This window comes from Mesitornis unicolor, unplaced genomic scaffold (assembly GCF_000695765.1).
Source record: "Mesitornis unicolor isolate BGI_N332 unplaced genomic scaffold, ASM69576v1 scaffold16107, whole genome shotgun sequence".
Classification (NCBI taxonomy): Eukaryota; Metazoa; Chordata; class Aves; order Mesitornithiformes; family Mesitornithidae; genus Mesitornis; species Mesitornis unicolor.
Window position 1 is genome coordinate 72920 of NW_010194478.1, and position 16005 is coordinate 88924.

A 16005-nucleotide genomic window follows, 5' to 3' on the forward strand; every position below is an offset into this window, starting at 1 on the left:
CCAGACAAGCACTGTACACAAAGCAAGCTGTACAAAACCGAAAGGAGATGGCAGGGATCTGAAAAGCTTCCTGCCCTTTTATTCTTCTCCTGGTGCAACATCTTCTGATCTCATTCCCAGAAAGCTTCAAGGTCACGTCACAACGGCCGTGAATGTTTCCGGTATGTGCAAAATCCAAACAAGTTTACACACAGAGATAAAACTGCAAAGGGTAAAGAAAAAAAAACTAAAAGGCCAGGATCATGGGTTAAAACATTTCTTCTGAGCCCAAGAGACTACAGTTTGGGTGTATTTGAAAACATATGGCAAAGGTTTCAAACAAGCTATGGTCTTTTTTGACTGATAAAAAGGTTTATTTGTTGAGGAAAACTAAGGGAGGATCCTTCTGGTGTATATTCAATATATTCCCATTTGCTGACAGATGTGTTCATACAATGACTTTCTGTGGCTCCTCCGCTTCTTCCCCATGGTTACCAGCTTTTTTACAGCGAGAACTGTCTTGACTCTCGTCCTGCCTGTGACAGAAACGTGACATGGAAGTGGCATCTGTTCAAGAGAAGTCTGAGCTCAGAAACAGGGGGGAGGTATTTAAAATGTCTTATAAATAGTACGCTGAATATGTTAGGGGTCTACTTCCAGGCTATGTTACAAACTCTGGTGTCCAAGTCACCATCCGAAGTCACCTATATGAAAGTGGTGACAGGCAGACTCCAGCAAAAGGAGGCATCTTCTTCACGACTGCAAAGCGCCACCGAATTACCCCTTCCAAGCAAGTTTCCCTGGTGAAGGAAGACCCAAGATCAACTGTTTTGTCTACAACCCAAACCGCACAGAAACGATATTGGCAAAAAGCCCTTCGGATGGGAAATGAACAACGAAAAGGAAGACGTTTCGTAAATGATCAATGGCACAGAACTCGGCTTTACAGATCTGGACTGAAACACTTTGTTTTTGCAGGTACGGCACCTTTCGCTGTGGAAGTTCTACCTAGACACCACAGAGCTGACCCCAGCCAAGCAATGTGACAGAATCCAGTCCAGTCCCTAACCGGGACTGCGGTTTTGGAGCCTTGGGTGCTGATGGAGGGTGACCATGGACTCAGGGAAGTTCTTGGAAAGGGATCTGTTTTCAAAGCAGTGTTCATAGCTGATCCTGCGTCTGCTTTGGAGATGGAGCTGTTGTCACAACCACAGTGGAAACTGCTTTAGTAGAGCCAGACACCGTTCCCTGCTGGAGATGGGAGGCTGGTACTGTTTGAATTCGCACCTGTTTGGAAGGGAAAGAAAAATAACTCAACTCACGTCAAGAAAAACCCAGTGACACATCAAGAACAACCCGGTGACACATTGCACTTGCATCGCACACTGAAGCGCTGATGAATTCTCTGTTTCTGCTGCCAAGAAAGAGAAAATATGCAGTTATATAAACAAGACCAAGTAGCAAAACACATCAGGACCATAATTTGGTGCAAGAAGATCACTCCATCCACAGTTCACATGGGATGGTGGCAAAGCACCTCAAGATTAGAGAGGAAGAACTGAAATCTAGTTCGAATAAAACCTACACGTCAGCTCTTTCTGTAAGTTTTCAGGACTCAGATCTATTGGATTCTTCAGCTCTGCAGACCTGTTACTAGCAGCTCTCAATGCAGATTAATTCTTCAGAATTACAGAACACCAAGTTTGGAGACAGAAAGATGGATATGCAAAGAAGCGATGTGATTTCTTCACAGAAGCTAAAGTCCAAAGCACTACAAAATGAGCCAAGCGTACAGAAAAAATCCTTGAAGCAGTCGGGAACATTTCCCGACAGGATTTTGAAAGCAGTAACTTCATTCTAGGTGCCATTACCTGCGTGGCCTGGCCTTGCTGCTGCAGCTGCTGCAGTTGCTGTGCAGTCAGGAAACTCACTGGCTTGTTCCCGGCGATCAATTTTGTCCCCGCTGGCATCGTCGTCAGGATAATATTTCTACCTAAGCCGCTGATGCTAAGGAAAGAGAATTGTTGAGAGGTTGGTGAAAAGCTCACAAATTGTTCTCCAGTTGCTAGGAGACTGCAGCTACTTATCTAATTTACTAATGATTTTAAGTAGTGGGGTTTTATCCCCCACAAAATTGGCAAATACACAAGTGACGAGTTTATGCCAACATTTATCACTGCGATAGAAAATTGCTCTATCTCACAAATTACACCCTCTAATTCTGGACCGTGCACGTGGCTGGGTTAGTCTGATCAGACCTGAACACAGAAAACAGCCGAGCACACAGTGTTCTGCCTTGAAATATTAACTAAGGGAGACACTACCAGAATTCATGGAAGAATAAGCAAAAAGACTTCAATATCTGAACGCCAGAGGAATTTGCACCGAGGCAGTTAACACTTCCCCAGTTTCTTTAACAGAGAGATGGCCTCAGATCACACATTTTTAGGTATGTCAGCAGGTTAATTCTTGCTCAGACACACAGAGCTAATCTAATAGCTGGTTTCAAGGCAAAGAACATTTCTTCCTCAGTGTATTTCCTAGAGCCGACACCTCAGGGCACCTAAACAAAGGTTATGTTCTCACTGCCAGACACCATATTCATTCCGTTTCCTGCAGCTAATAGACCTATTTTAATGGACTGCAAGTTTATTTCATCCTCTGCTTGCTCCCCAGGAACCTACTGAACACAAGACCTTCCCCAGCCTATTCCTAAAGCAAAACTGGAGAAATACCAGATTTTCTAAAGCAAAACGACCAGATGCAAAGTACTCACTTGGCCCCGAGGTTGCCCTTGATGATGGGGGCAGTCACCACGCTCTTGCCTTTCACTGGCTGGCTGATCACTGACAGAGGCACTGTTATTCGTGCTGGTAGTTTCCCCTAGAGAAGTTGAAGGAACACATGAGGAGCCGCGGGGAGTTCAGCAGAGAAACTGCTTGACAACATGCAATTACTGCTCAGCTTGCTTTTTAGGAGTCCTGGGAGTAGAAACCAACAGCAGCTTTGCTGATGAAATCTGGGCTCCATTTCAGGCTCATTAAAATTCACCTCCACCTCATGCACTTCACAGCCCTGAAAACAGCATCTCTGCACCACGGTATTTCTCTGGGAAGGATCATTGCATCCACTCATGATTTCTATCTTTAGAAACCTAAGGTAATCTCAATTAACCTATTCAACTTTCGCAGTACAGTTTACAGCGCCTTCAGCTTTGGGCATTTGAATTGTATGAAACGGCGAATTTGGTAAAAGAAAAGCTAATACAAGTAAGAAGCACTGCTGGTTCTGACGCCATTCAGAGGGCAATTGTTTCAGAGGCGTGGGGCAAAACGCTGAGCTGCACAAGGTGGGACTTCAGATAAGCAAAGTTTATTTCATTCTTTCGCAACGGGAGGTAAGGGAAGACGCACCTCACTGTTTGCTGGTTATTTAGCTACAATTTCAACACCGTGCAATCAGTTGCAGACCCACATTCTACTTAATTTGAGCCTTTGCGGATGTAAAGAGACATAAATCATCAGCGTATTTCAGCATTCCCCTTCCTCACCCACCTGCAGAAAAAGGTTAGCACTACTTACTGCCTGGGATGTAGACACTACTGTGGTGCTGACGGGTACCTGCCGCACAGCAGTGGCTCCTGTGCCTATAGTTATGGGAGTCCCAGCAGCTCCCGAGGCCACGGCCACTGCTTTCGACACTGTGGCACTCACGGTTGGTAAAGAGACAGCTGAGGTGTGGACTGTGCCGGCCACGCTCACTGCTGAGGAAGAGGGCACTTGCTTAGCGTGAGTAGCTACCGTAATCGTCTGCCCAGCTTTGGGTGGCATCACCCCCAGCCCCTGCACGATTCTTATTGTAGCAGCCGGCTTGGCCTCAGTGGATGCCACCGTAGTTATGGCTTTGCTCTTCTGATCCGCCACAGCCATGCCCAGAGCTGGCATCAGTCGGAAAGCAGAGCTTGTTGGCTCTGCAGTTTTTAAGTCAGGAGTCACTTTAACCACCGTGCTTCCAGCTGGGCTGGAAGAAGCAGAAGTGGCCGCGCTCGTCTTGGCTGGAGAATCAGCACTTTGGACAGGATTGGATGTCACGTGCAAAGTCGCAGAGATGCCTTTCCCGCTGGCACTGCTTCCCGCAGCTGCTGTGAAGAGGTCCTGAGTCAGCTTGACGGTAGTGACTTGAGATTTGGCCAGGGTGGCCATCATGTCCGGAGTGATACGCAGCACAGTCTGTCCCTTCGCATCGGTGGTGATAGAGGACGGGGGCAGGCGCAACACATCCTTTCCTTGGATCCGAAAATTGGTCGCTGTGAGGGGGATGCTACTTCCAGGCTGGGTCTTCATGCCAAGTTGCCCTGTGATAGCCACCTGGAAAAGATCAGAGAAACGGCTGTATCAAACCAGGACACAAAGTCAAACTTGCCAACAGGATGATGATGTTTGCTCCCATCAGAATTGAAGCGGCACAATACTAAAAATAGCTTTGGTTGCACATCAGATGGCATTCCCCAAACCATATAAAATATGAAATACTGTGGAGCTGCTTTTTCAAACAAGATGAATGAAAATGAGATCAGCATCTCAAATACGCCAAACCAGCAACTGCCTTAAATCTGTATGGTCAACAACTCACACAGCATTACAGCTCACTACAGCTTTCATTGTCTTTTCACATCTGGGTATTGCATCTGTCACAATAAACAGAAAACAACTGGGTTGTGGAGCCCAGTTCCTCATCTCTCCCTCTCTCTCACCTGCTTGATGATATTCTGGCCAGCCACGTTTTGGATGACAGTGGTAGAGGAGGTGCTTGTAGCAGAACTGCCTGGAGAGCTGGTTACTGGCTTCACAGCAGGACTGGGTGCTGCAGACAGCCCTGTCACAGTGATGCCCGTCTGTCCTGGCACCGAGCTTCCTGCTCTCTGCACCTGCACTGGGCTGGTCTGAGCTTTTACGGGCAGAGTCATCACAGCCTACAGAAAGACACAGAGGCAGGCAGCCAATGAGCAGACTGACACAATACTGACAGACAAATAATTATGCTTTTTTTGTCCTGGACATTATAGCCTGCTAGTTTTATGGACCTTTAGCACAATTTATGCCACATAAATAGGCAATAGCAAGGAAAAAAGGAACAATACAGAGTATTATTTATGCACAACTGTTTATATGCTCCTGCCCTGCAGTTACTGCATGTTCCAAGTGAGCAAGTAATCCCTGTGCACCATACCAAAATACTAAAACAGGTCAGATTAGAGCTACTCCACCCATTTCCACGCAGCCAAACCCACCTGAGGGAGCACTTTGGTTTGCGTGGCCGTAGCTGGAACGCGGATCTGAGGCACTGACGTAGGTTGCTGCTGCTGGGTTACAACCGGGGCTTGCTGGGACACAGCTGGGAGGCTGGACTGGGCAGTGACCACCCGGACCTGCGGCAGCCCTGAGGAGGTGGTGTGACTTACCACCCGGGTGGGGGGTGGCTGTGCCCCAGGTTGCGTCTGTGAACTCTGGGCTGTGGAAAGCAACGTCCCGAGCTGTGGCATGGTAGGGGATGATACCAGAAGAACACTACGGAAAAGATAAAGCCAGTAGGTGAGCAAAGACGTAGGAAATGACTGAGAAAGAACCAGTAACATTCACAAGTGATGTATGAGACAGGAGGAGGATCGCCTACCTTTGGCTGGGTTTTGCTGGCTCCGAACCAGCACTAGATACGCTCTTGCTAACCACAGACACCGGTGGGGGGGAAATAGGCGTTGTGGGTAATGCTGGTGCAGTCGGTGTCACGGGAGTCACGGGAGTCGGTGGCATGCTGGAGTCACTAAGGCTCAGCTGACTGGGCTCTGATGTGGCGCTGGGGAGCGCTTTCACAGAACTCTCCTTGCTACTTGACTTCTGCAAAGAAACCACGTCAAGCGTGAAGGTTTTCACAAAAACTGGGTTTGACTGCTGCACTCTAGAGAGTGAGCTGAACACTGTAAGCTGAGTTCTGTGTGGTTAGGAATGATGCCCCAGTGCTAAATCCTGAAATCACAGATGACTGCTTGCCTGCCTCAAGTGGGCTGGTGCATTTGGCAGCTCCTGTTCTCAGGATAAAGCACATCTCAGTAGCGATAAACGTTTATAACATGCAGATTTCCACCTTGGTTAATTTGCCAACGGCAATTACTTTAGAGATATTTGATATCAATAACAACAACCAAAACATCCAAACCCTGACAGCTTCAGCACAGCAAGGGGGACAGCAGCAATGTTCCGCACACTGCCACAGAGTAACCTCAAAACTAGATCTAAAAGACCATCCCTAACACGGGAAGAACAAATTAATTCCATTAATCTTTCCGCTGAGATCAAGGGTAACGGCAGAAGCTGGGAGATGTAAAAGTCCCCTCTTTATTACGTGTACTGGAGGTAGACTAACACCAATGTTCATAAACATAATGAACTGGAAACTCAAATAGGTGCTAATTTTCATAAGCCACTATGGATGCAGGATTTATGGATTAAATTAAGCCTGTATCTCCTTCCCAATCCCCAAAGTATCTGCGCAAAGAAATTTACCATTTTAGCTGGAGGTTTTGGCTTCTGCTGCAGAGCTTTCTTGGCCTTTGCTGCAGCAGCTTGAGCCTGGTGGATCCGTTCTGCAAATAGGAATTAATGGTTAGAGCTCCTGAACACACGCAAACTGACTTAAGAAAGAGGCCGATTCAGAACTGTGAGTTAATCTTCAGGCAAGAAATGAAACACACAGAGTCATGTAATAGTGCAAGGAAAAATATCAAGTAAAATCAGCCAAAAAGGCTGAAAAGAAGACACATCATAAGTTGTGAATGTACATACATCTGCAGTATTTGTACATGGGACACTACTTTTCAAACAAATACTTCAAACATACACGCTGCTCTGCCAGACTGGATTTAAGTGCTGATGGCCTAACATTAGCAAGCTGACTGGAAAGGAAAAAAACTAGATTGAAAAACTAATGTTCATTATCCAGTTGGACTGAAGAAGCTCAATAACACTTTCAGTCCCAAGTCGGGCTTACCAAACTCTTCCTCACTCCTGTCCCGGTGCAGGTAGATCCACAACTTGCGTCCGATATCGTATTTCACACAGGGATCTTTCTCATAATGTAATCGATCCAGAGCACCACTAACAACAGTATTGACCTGAAAGATCAGAAGTCACAGAATTACAGGATGTCCCTGGTTGGGCTAGCCAAAATTCATGAACAGAAAAGTAATCCTATTTGGCCTAAAACTTGAGTTAGCTGCTAGCAATCCATTTGAGTAAGAACTTGAGAGCAGATATTTGCCACCCTGGATTTGACCAAAGCCGAGAGCTCTGAAAACTGCCTGTTTTTGAATCTAAAAAGTAAGCAGATATGTAACACAGTGTCAATTCTGAGGCTTTTCTAGCTGGTTTTTCACCATCCAGAGTTTGGTGCGGATTTGCAATAGCTCAGCAGAGTAGAACACAGCTCTCATTTGCTAGTCAAAGCAGCATAAAAAATTATCAGGCCTCAGCCACTGAACACTGCCCGGGTCTGTGCAGTGTATTTTTAGGAGAATCTGACATCCAACTTACTTGAGCACTTGTGACATCGGGAGCTAGGAACTGGGAATCTTTAAGCAGCTCACAGATTTCAGCACGAGTTCCTTCTCCATTAGGAAGGCGAGCAGCAGCATCACGAACTGAAAAACAAAATCAGAGTGTAAACTTCCGGCCGTAACTAGGTATTCAAACACTTTGGCAGACACATTTTGGTATTGCTCTCTTATCCCCGCTGTCATAGTGCCTACTTGCTCACCGAAATCTAACCCCCATGAAACCTCAGAGATATGAGCAGAGATTATAAAGGAGCAGGATCATCCATCACAGCCTGCCTACCTTTTTCCCTCTATAATGTAAATCCCTAAAGTTATTGCTTGGGAGTTAAAGTTATTGTCAGAGGAGCCTCTTTCTTTTTTAAACAAATTTGTTTTGGCCATCACCTTACCGAGGGACAGAATGGTGACATAGGCTGGTCTGTCTGAGCGTAGGAGAGAATGCTCTCGAGCTTTGTTTAATGAGGTTTCCTTGTCAAAGACGCCCTTCACAGGACCAACGACTGACTCAAAGCCATGCATACGGAAAGTGAACGCTTTGTGGGGTTGGCTGTAACGGTACCGTTCCTGTATTCGGAAACAAGAGGACTGAATTTAGCAGGAAACACAGAGCAAAGTCTTGTGCTACGTTTATATTGTAATTAAAGTTATTATCATTCTCCAGAGAAAGTTTATTTTCACTTAAAGGCTCAAATACTGCTGTATAAACTTATTTTGAGATCAAGACAAGCACAAACTACTTAAAGCAGAATATAAACCACCACCTAACCAAAGTGTGCATGTGCAATGCATTAAGTTCATTGTTAAGCAGCTGCACAGACTAGAGAGGTGCCAGATACACCTTCTGCCCAGCAAACCTTCAGTCCCCCAGCAACAAGCCCTTTCTTCCTCCTTTAACCTGGCAAAAGAGAGATTTCCAGAATTTAACCTGGATATTCTACCGTGCACACAGCACACATACCAAGGGAGAAAAGTTATTTCCATCACTTTTGTCCAATAACCATTGGAAACACAGGTAAGAAGCTAGGCTATATCATTAGCAAGTTTTATGTAAGGCCAAGATACCTACTTCAAGGCAGAAGAAATTCTTTACGTTAACAAAGTTCACAAATTATCTTATCTTAGTGGCCAGTTTCAACACGTGTGTTTAAAATTAAGACGATTCTCTTCTTACCTGCTCCTGAAACACGCGTTTCTCCTCTCCAGTGCTAGGTCGGACTACGTAGTCAGTCCTTCTGAAACAAAGCTCACCATCAGTTCTGAGCAACAACAACAATCCCAAAGAGCACCCCAAAGGATGAGCCACCTCCCCCTTCCTGCAAATGCTTCTGAATAAATTCTGAAAGTGTTTACGGTAATATAAATACTGGCTGCAGAGATCTTAAAATATGCTCTACACACCCCCTGAAGGTAAGCAAGGACTCTAAATACTTTAGTTATCAGGACATAACTTGGAGAAAAATCAATTGACTTTGTGTAAAATCAGACCATCAAGTTCCCTTCTGCCCTGTGATGTAAAATCTTCTTATTTTAAGCAACCAGCCAATCAGATCCAGAGGTGCAAAGACCAAACATAGCTTTACCACGCACTGCAGAAGCTTTCAAGCACTATAATATACTTACACTCTGGGAATTGGTGTTGTGGCATCTGAGCTGTCTTCATTTTCCTATCAAAAACCAGAGAAAAGTCAATGTTGGATATAACTCGGTCGGGTTTTGTGCTGCTAGAAGGTAACTTTTTCTGACTCACTTTGAAAAAAGTCTGGTCTTTGGTCTCCAACCAGAGCTGAAACAGCGCTGCCAATTCCTTCTCGTGATCTTGGCAAGAACCTAGTCCAAGAAATCAGGAAAAATAAGAAAGGTAAGTCCTTTATTTGTTATGAAGCCAGCTGCTTGTACTTCTCAGTCATCTCCTACACCCATCCCACCTCTATGCACCACCAGTCACAAGGCATTTTCTGTACCTCACAGATGATTTAATTTCAATACTTGGGACACATCCAGGCTTAGAAATATGCCAAAACCTCGTTATTCTCTTCTGTTGGTACAAAGGACAACGCTTCAACTCTTGGCATGGCAGGCAAGATATTGTCTGAGACACAGCCACCTGATACTAGGAGACAGTTCCCACTCTCCAAAGTGATCCCAGTCACCAAGTCTTTGAGCTTCTGCTCATGCCTACATAACCTCCACTAAGGACTCTGAAAGGGACCACAGGAACAGCTTCCTGACTCCAAATCTCTGCCAGTTTAAGCCTGCGAATATGATCACTAGAATCACTATAGTTAAACACAGAAAATTTGGCATAGTAGCTAAATGAATGAACATAAACACAAGAAACCCGTTATTCACTCAGTACGAGACTGGGCACATTGATTCTCAATTCGCTCTTTGGTTCTCACTTTTAAAAATGAGAATAGTATCAGTTTGCTCCACAGAGAAGCTTAATTCATTTATAATTGTAATAATTATAAAGTACTCTGAACAATCAAAGGTATGCTTTACAGAAGGGGAAATATGAAGGTGGTCAGACAGATTCGAAGGCTGACATAAACATGGTCAGCAACATGACGAAAAAAAGCCTAGTGCTTTTGCTTGCTTGTTCTCTGTCTGCTGCTGCTATTAATGTCTTGTGAAAACCTGGAAGGGAAAACACATCTTCACTCAGCTAAAAGAAAAGGCCTAACCGATGAAATCACAGCTCTGCTTGTCTTTCTCTCTGAGCTGCAGCAAGCTGAAAAGTAACATCCTAGAGAAACCAACCAACCTTTACTATAGCAGAAATCACTGAAAAGCACAAGAAACTCACCGAGCAATTTCCACTGCTGAGTTTTTTCCCTGAATTCGACAAAAGGCGAGAAGCTGGAAGGAACATCTACAATGAAAAATGTGCAGGTCACAGACATCGTACAATCATCCAACCCCAAAACTCCTCCTGTTGTAAGGTAAGCTGTTGAGTTAGACTCACAATGACAGCTAAAGCATTCTAAGTGATTGTGTAAGCGCATCTCTAAATTTGTCCTTGCCCAGAGGGAAGGTAAGCATCTCAAAGTAACAGTGCGAGCACAAGAACAGAACAAAACAGGACAGCGAGTGTTTTATCTCCAGGCTGTCAGACGAGATCCTGTTCACAGTGTGAGGCACCAGGAGCTGTTACTGTACAGTGACTGCTCATGGGCTCCTGGGAAGCGAACTCGGGGTTTACGGTAGTCACCAGCATCACAGAGAACATTCAGTATCCACGCTGCAAAGGTAAATCTACACTGTCTCTCGTTTTCAAACTTCCCACTAAGCGAATGAGAACCACAGAATAATTCAGTTTGAAAGAAATGTCTAAAGCATAGCTGGTTCAAGCCCCAGGTCAAAGCTGGGCAGTCTGAAGCGTAGCTGGTTCAAGCCCCAGGTCAAAGCTGGGCCAACTCCATGTTTCCAGTAGATTGCTCAGGATATCATCTGGTTTATTGTTTATCTCTGAAGACAACCACAGTGTGTTCGCATTGGGAAGAGTCTAATTTCTTCCTGCTTCAAACACCCTGCCTGAAGCGCATGATTTAAACAGCAGAAACTGCCTGTCTAGAGGCAATTTCACACACATTTTCACATATTCAGGAATCAGGCCGGGTCTTATCTACCATCTGCATGCAAAACAAGTCTACCACAATCAAGAAACGTAAGCTGTAAAGCCTCTCATAGAAACGCTGTCAACAATACAATGATTAATTATAGTGATGAATTAAAGGTTGATTTGAGCTATAACATAAATCAGCACTGATTAGAATTGAGGTACAAGCATCATTAGTATTTTCAGCAGCCATTCTTACCTCTGCTGTCACCTGTCAAGTACTGCAAGGCGGGTAAAACCAGTTCAGACCAGTTAGGGGCAAAGGAGAACCAGTTATTTAGTGCACTGGCAGGAGAAGATTGCCAATCTAGAACTTTATCTTCAAGCTGATGAGGAAAAAGAAATATTCTATTAAAGATCTCACACTTTAAACTATGACTGTTTTAACAGAAAACAAACCAGCTAAACATATCCAGGGGAGAAAAACACTTTTGTGGATATGAAAACAATTACTTGACTTTCTCAAGTAACCATGACATGGTATATCAGAGAAGACACCAAAAAGGGAAAAAAGGTCCCAACCATCTCTGTCTCTAATATATAAAATATATCTAGCTATGATCTAAAGAATTAGTATAGAAAGACTTACAGATCCAACTAACTAAATGTATGAAACACGTTAAAAACAACGTGGAATGCATTCCCAAAAGGTTTCATTTCTTTAATATGTAATCTACAGCTTAATATAATTTACAGCAGGACAACTCTGGAGAAAATTCACTGTTATATAGCTATAAAAGCCTCCTGTCCCCTAATTTTGCTTTCTGCAAAGATTCCTAGAGAAGTGGGTGGTTCCTTACCACAGAGAGAGTGGCAGGTCCTTCCAGAAACAGTATCTCCAACAGAAGGAAAAAGAAGCTGGAAGATATTTCATTTATTCCAAGGCATGGCTTCATCTCTTCAAGAGGTCTTCAAATGAAAGAGAACACAAGCAGAGTAAGTTCCCTGACTAAATATTCACCTCTTCATACCAAGACAAACACATTTCACATGTCCCACAGTGCACAGAACCAAAGTCTCCAAAAGTCCCCCAAAATCTGAGGTGCAACATCTGTTGCTCTCTCCATCCGTGCAAAGCGTGCGGGGCCCTGTGAAGCACTTACTCCTCTTTGACAGATGACAGAGGGATGGGGGAAGGATCCTGGGACATCGGTGGGATTCCATCTGCATTGCTGAGGGAGTCAGCCAAATCTTCCACCTCAGACTTAATCATCTTCAGCCTTTTTTTCTTCTTATCGTCCTTTTCCTTCACCTTTTTCTTGAGGGTTGCAAGGTCAAATAAGGCTTTGGATATGATAAAAAGTAAGAAGAATAATTAGAAAGCTTCTCATCGTATTTCAATGAGAATCATAAACAATACATTTAAACATGTATTTAGTAATATATGTAGTGTGCACTCACACACACATCATTCGTTCCATCTTCCCAGTAATTTCCATGAATCTTTATTTTCCCCCTCTTAACGCACTCTGTTTTAACAGAAAACAACCTATCGAGTCCACTGTCACCCTTAGCTTTACACACACACAAGGTACCCTGTATTCAAGCAGTGCACAGACACGGCATCCAAGCCACTGACCTGCTAAGGAACCCTTCCTGCCAGCATTTACTCGAGTCATAATGTCCTCAAGAGTCACGTCTGTTGTCACTAGATCAGGGTGATCCTACACAGGACAGCGGGATGGAAATTCAAATTGGGAAAGGACAAAGTGTTAAAATAGCAACAAGGATACAGAGGATAACCAAGTAATTAAATGCCCCAAACTTATCCAGGATCAGCTTATAAAATTGTTTACTACAGTGGCTAACGGATAAAAAGCTACCAGATAAAATGCAGTCCTATACCCCCAGGCTTCTTAACATCTTACAGGTTGGCGTTTTCGTTTCTCACGGTGCTTCTTCAACATCAGCTTCAAATCACTTTCCCCAAATTCTATCTTTTCTGCAACACAGAAAAAAATCAGAGATTATTGTTGTTGTTGTTGTTGCTGTTGTTAGTTTTCAATCATTGTTACTTTACAGACTTCTTAAATGCCATTTTCTCCCATTCCACTTCCAACAATCTCTAAATTTGAAGAACTAAATTTTTCATATTTGAATTTCTTTCTTTTAATCAACCAATTTATTTCAATACTTTCTGCTTTTCAATACTACATGGGCCATCAAATTTCACTGTTGATGCAAGTACAGAAGTGAAAAGAAGCAAGAACCAGCTGTGCTGCGCAAAGGGTTTACAGACTTGATTATAATCGCATTAGGAGGGATTCCCTCGGCACATGCACCAAAATATTTCAAACTGGACTATGTTAAAGTGACATCTATTAAAAGCAAAATATAACTGATAAATCAGTAGCATTACACAAACTGTAGATCCTTGTGATAAAACACTAGCTTTCCAAGAAGGAAAAGATGAAATAAACTGGGAGAAGAGCCAACTGGTTTGGAGACTGCAAAAATGAAGCATGACAAAGTTTCCCGCTAGCTTTCCAAGAGGGAAAAGCCGAAATAAACTGAGAGAAGAGCCAACTGGTTTGGGGACTGCAAAAATGAAGCATGACAAAGTTTCCCATTAAAAAACCCCATTTTTCCATCTAATTTCTTGCAGGGTCCCAGAGTATCTCTCACTCCTTAATCTGTATCAACCCCCAGTTTGGTTCTCACCTGCTGTTTTCATGTCTGTGGTTGACAAAGTGGGGATCACTCTCAGGGGAACTGGTGGACTTGCACAACGTGCTGGAGAACTTGGAGGCCAGGAGCTTAGATCTAAAAATAAAGGAAGAAAGAAATTTATTTCTGCAAGACCTAGCAATAATCCACATAATTCTATTCCCCTGTGTTCATTACAGCACAGACAATAAAACTGGAGTCCAGTTTCCATTCTTCTATCAAGGATACTGTCCTTGTATCAAAAAATTGTCATTTTCCATTCACACCTCAAATCTTGAGTTCGGTCCAGGGCATTACCTTCCTCATCAGAAGACAAGGCAGTGTCTCCACACTCTTCCTTCACTTCCCTCAGAATCTTCAAGTAGCGCCGATGTGTCCGTCTGTCTCGTTCCTCTGCGTCGTAGGTGGGTGAGAAGTGCTTCCTCCTTATGGTCATATCAGGGCCTCCTCTCCTCGCTAAATCCAGCAAGTGCTGGAAGGTGAGACACGTGTGACATCAGCGGTCGCAGCTACGGTGTTGTGAGCTACAACAGAGCAGCTCAACTCACACCCTTTCAGCAAGTTTAACATCTGCAGTAAGCACCTCAATTCTTTACATGATCACCTTTAAAAAGCATCGGTATCTGCCACATGTGAGGTTTGAAAACCAGCATTTTAGACCATTATTTTTAAGGGCAAGGAGAAACCTCTGCACCTTCATCTGCACGCAGAATAACTCCGTCATTTTATGTGGACTGTTGAGAGGAACTTAACCACTGGTCTGAGATCCACTCGTGCAGTTTCCACGCCAAATACAACACAAATACAATAACACAAACACGAAAGAAAACATTTTACCCTTTACAGCTAGAGAGGAAATAATTTCCTACACACTTCCATATTCTTTATCCCCACACTTCCATATTCTTTATCCCATCCATATCCCTGTGGGGCATTTTATAAAGAGAGACTTCCACTTTCATCCACACATCCCAAACGTTTCAACATCTAAGCATAACAAAACGGTAAGTGAGCAAGTATCTATAACAAAGATGTTTCAGTTGACAGCAATTAGCTGACAACAGGATCTATAGAGGAAGACTTTATCAAGGATTTACAGGCATCAGAAGCAGAGTTTTGTATCTATTTTATACCAGTCCCCAGTGAAGCTGAAGAATTAATTCAACTACATATTTAGCAACCTTAACTTGTTTCAGACTGACAGCAGTGGTAGAAAACGAAAGGAGAATAACTTGTTAGTATGACAGTAAGGTGTAAAGGGATAAATGCAAGAAGCAAGGATGAGGTGGGCATGGGAAAAAGACACTATGCACAAGTGAGAGCCACGAGAACTTGAAAACCTGAAAATTTGCAAACCTAACCGTATTTCTAGTGTTCTCCTATTATAGGAGCCACTGGAAAACCAGACACACAGCACTCATTAAAGGAAAGACCTCTGAGAGTGGTGAATGCTCAAATACCAAGACACTTTGTTGCAAAAGCCACTCACATTGCGGGAAGCGAGGATCTGCTTGAGCAGGCGGTAGAAGTATTGCTGCTGATTGCTCAGGTAGCGTTTGTACTGGGACTTTAAACAGAGCTGCCGGTATTTCACCACCTCAGGATTAAAGTGTCCATCTGCAAGAGAGAGGTAAAAAACACTCGAGTTTTCATCAACTGCTAGCTGAGAACTTAACCTCCAAAATACATAGACACTTATGACGCTGACTGACCCCGGAAGAGTTTCTGGGCGATGTGCAGCGGATTTCCGAAACGGAAGTTTTCCCCGCTGAACAACGTAGAGATGAGTTTGTTCTGATGCTCTCGGTTGTTTTCGGGAAAGTGAGGCAGGAATTTTTTGAGGTGGTCTCGCTGCGCGTCTGTCAGCACCTCCTGCCACGTAGACAAGCTGACAACGTCAAAGAAGATCTCGGGCTAGAGAAAGCAAAAAACCATAGTGAAGAAAATGTACTCAGGTTCTTGTTGATTTTCTAACCCTCAAGGCTTTCTGTAGTTAAATAACACAAGTCACGAGACAGTGCCCCACCAAATGCAGAGAACAACGGAGCATAAAGAGCAAAGGTGAGGAAATTAACTGCTGGCAATGAGAATCTGTTGCCAGTAGACAGATAGATCTGGACAGGCTGGAGAG

The 16005-nt window shown here is 43.8% G+C and overlaps 1 protein-coding gene across 1 annotated transcript; it reads right to left on the reverse strand.

Moving 5' to 3' along the window:
- Positions 1-972: 972 nt before the first annotated feature.
- Positions 973-15788, reverse strand: NFRKB (nuclear factor related to kappaB binding protein; the record flags this gene model as incomplete). Its single annotated transcript, XM_010187826.1, has 24 exons — positions 973-1266; positions 1851-1986; positions 2756-2862; positions 3561-4346; positions 4733-4951; positions 5270-5546; positions 5653-5873; positions 6540-6619; positions 7024-7147; positions 7566-7672; positions 7978-8152; positions 8760-8820; positions 9209-9252; positions 9336-9415; positions 10395-10460; positions 11407-11533; positions 12008-12116; positions 12311-12491; positions 12787-12871; positions 13076-13149; positions 13869-13970; positions 14172-14346; positions 15364-15491; positions 15587-15788. Coding segments are annotated over 24 exons (3792 nt in total), but the record flags the coding sequence as incomplete, so codon positions are not given.
- Between the last annotated feature and the right edge of the window lie 217 nt (positions 15789-16005).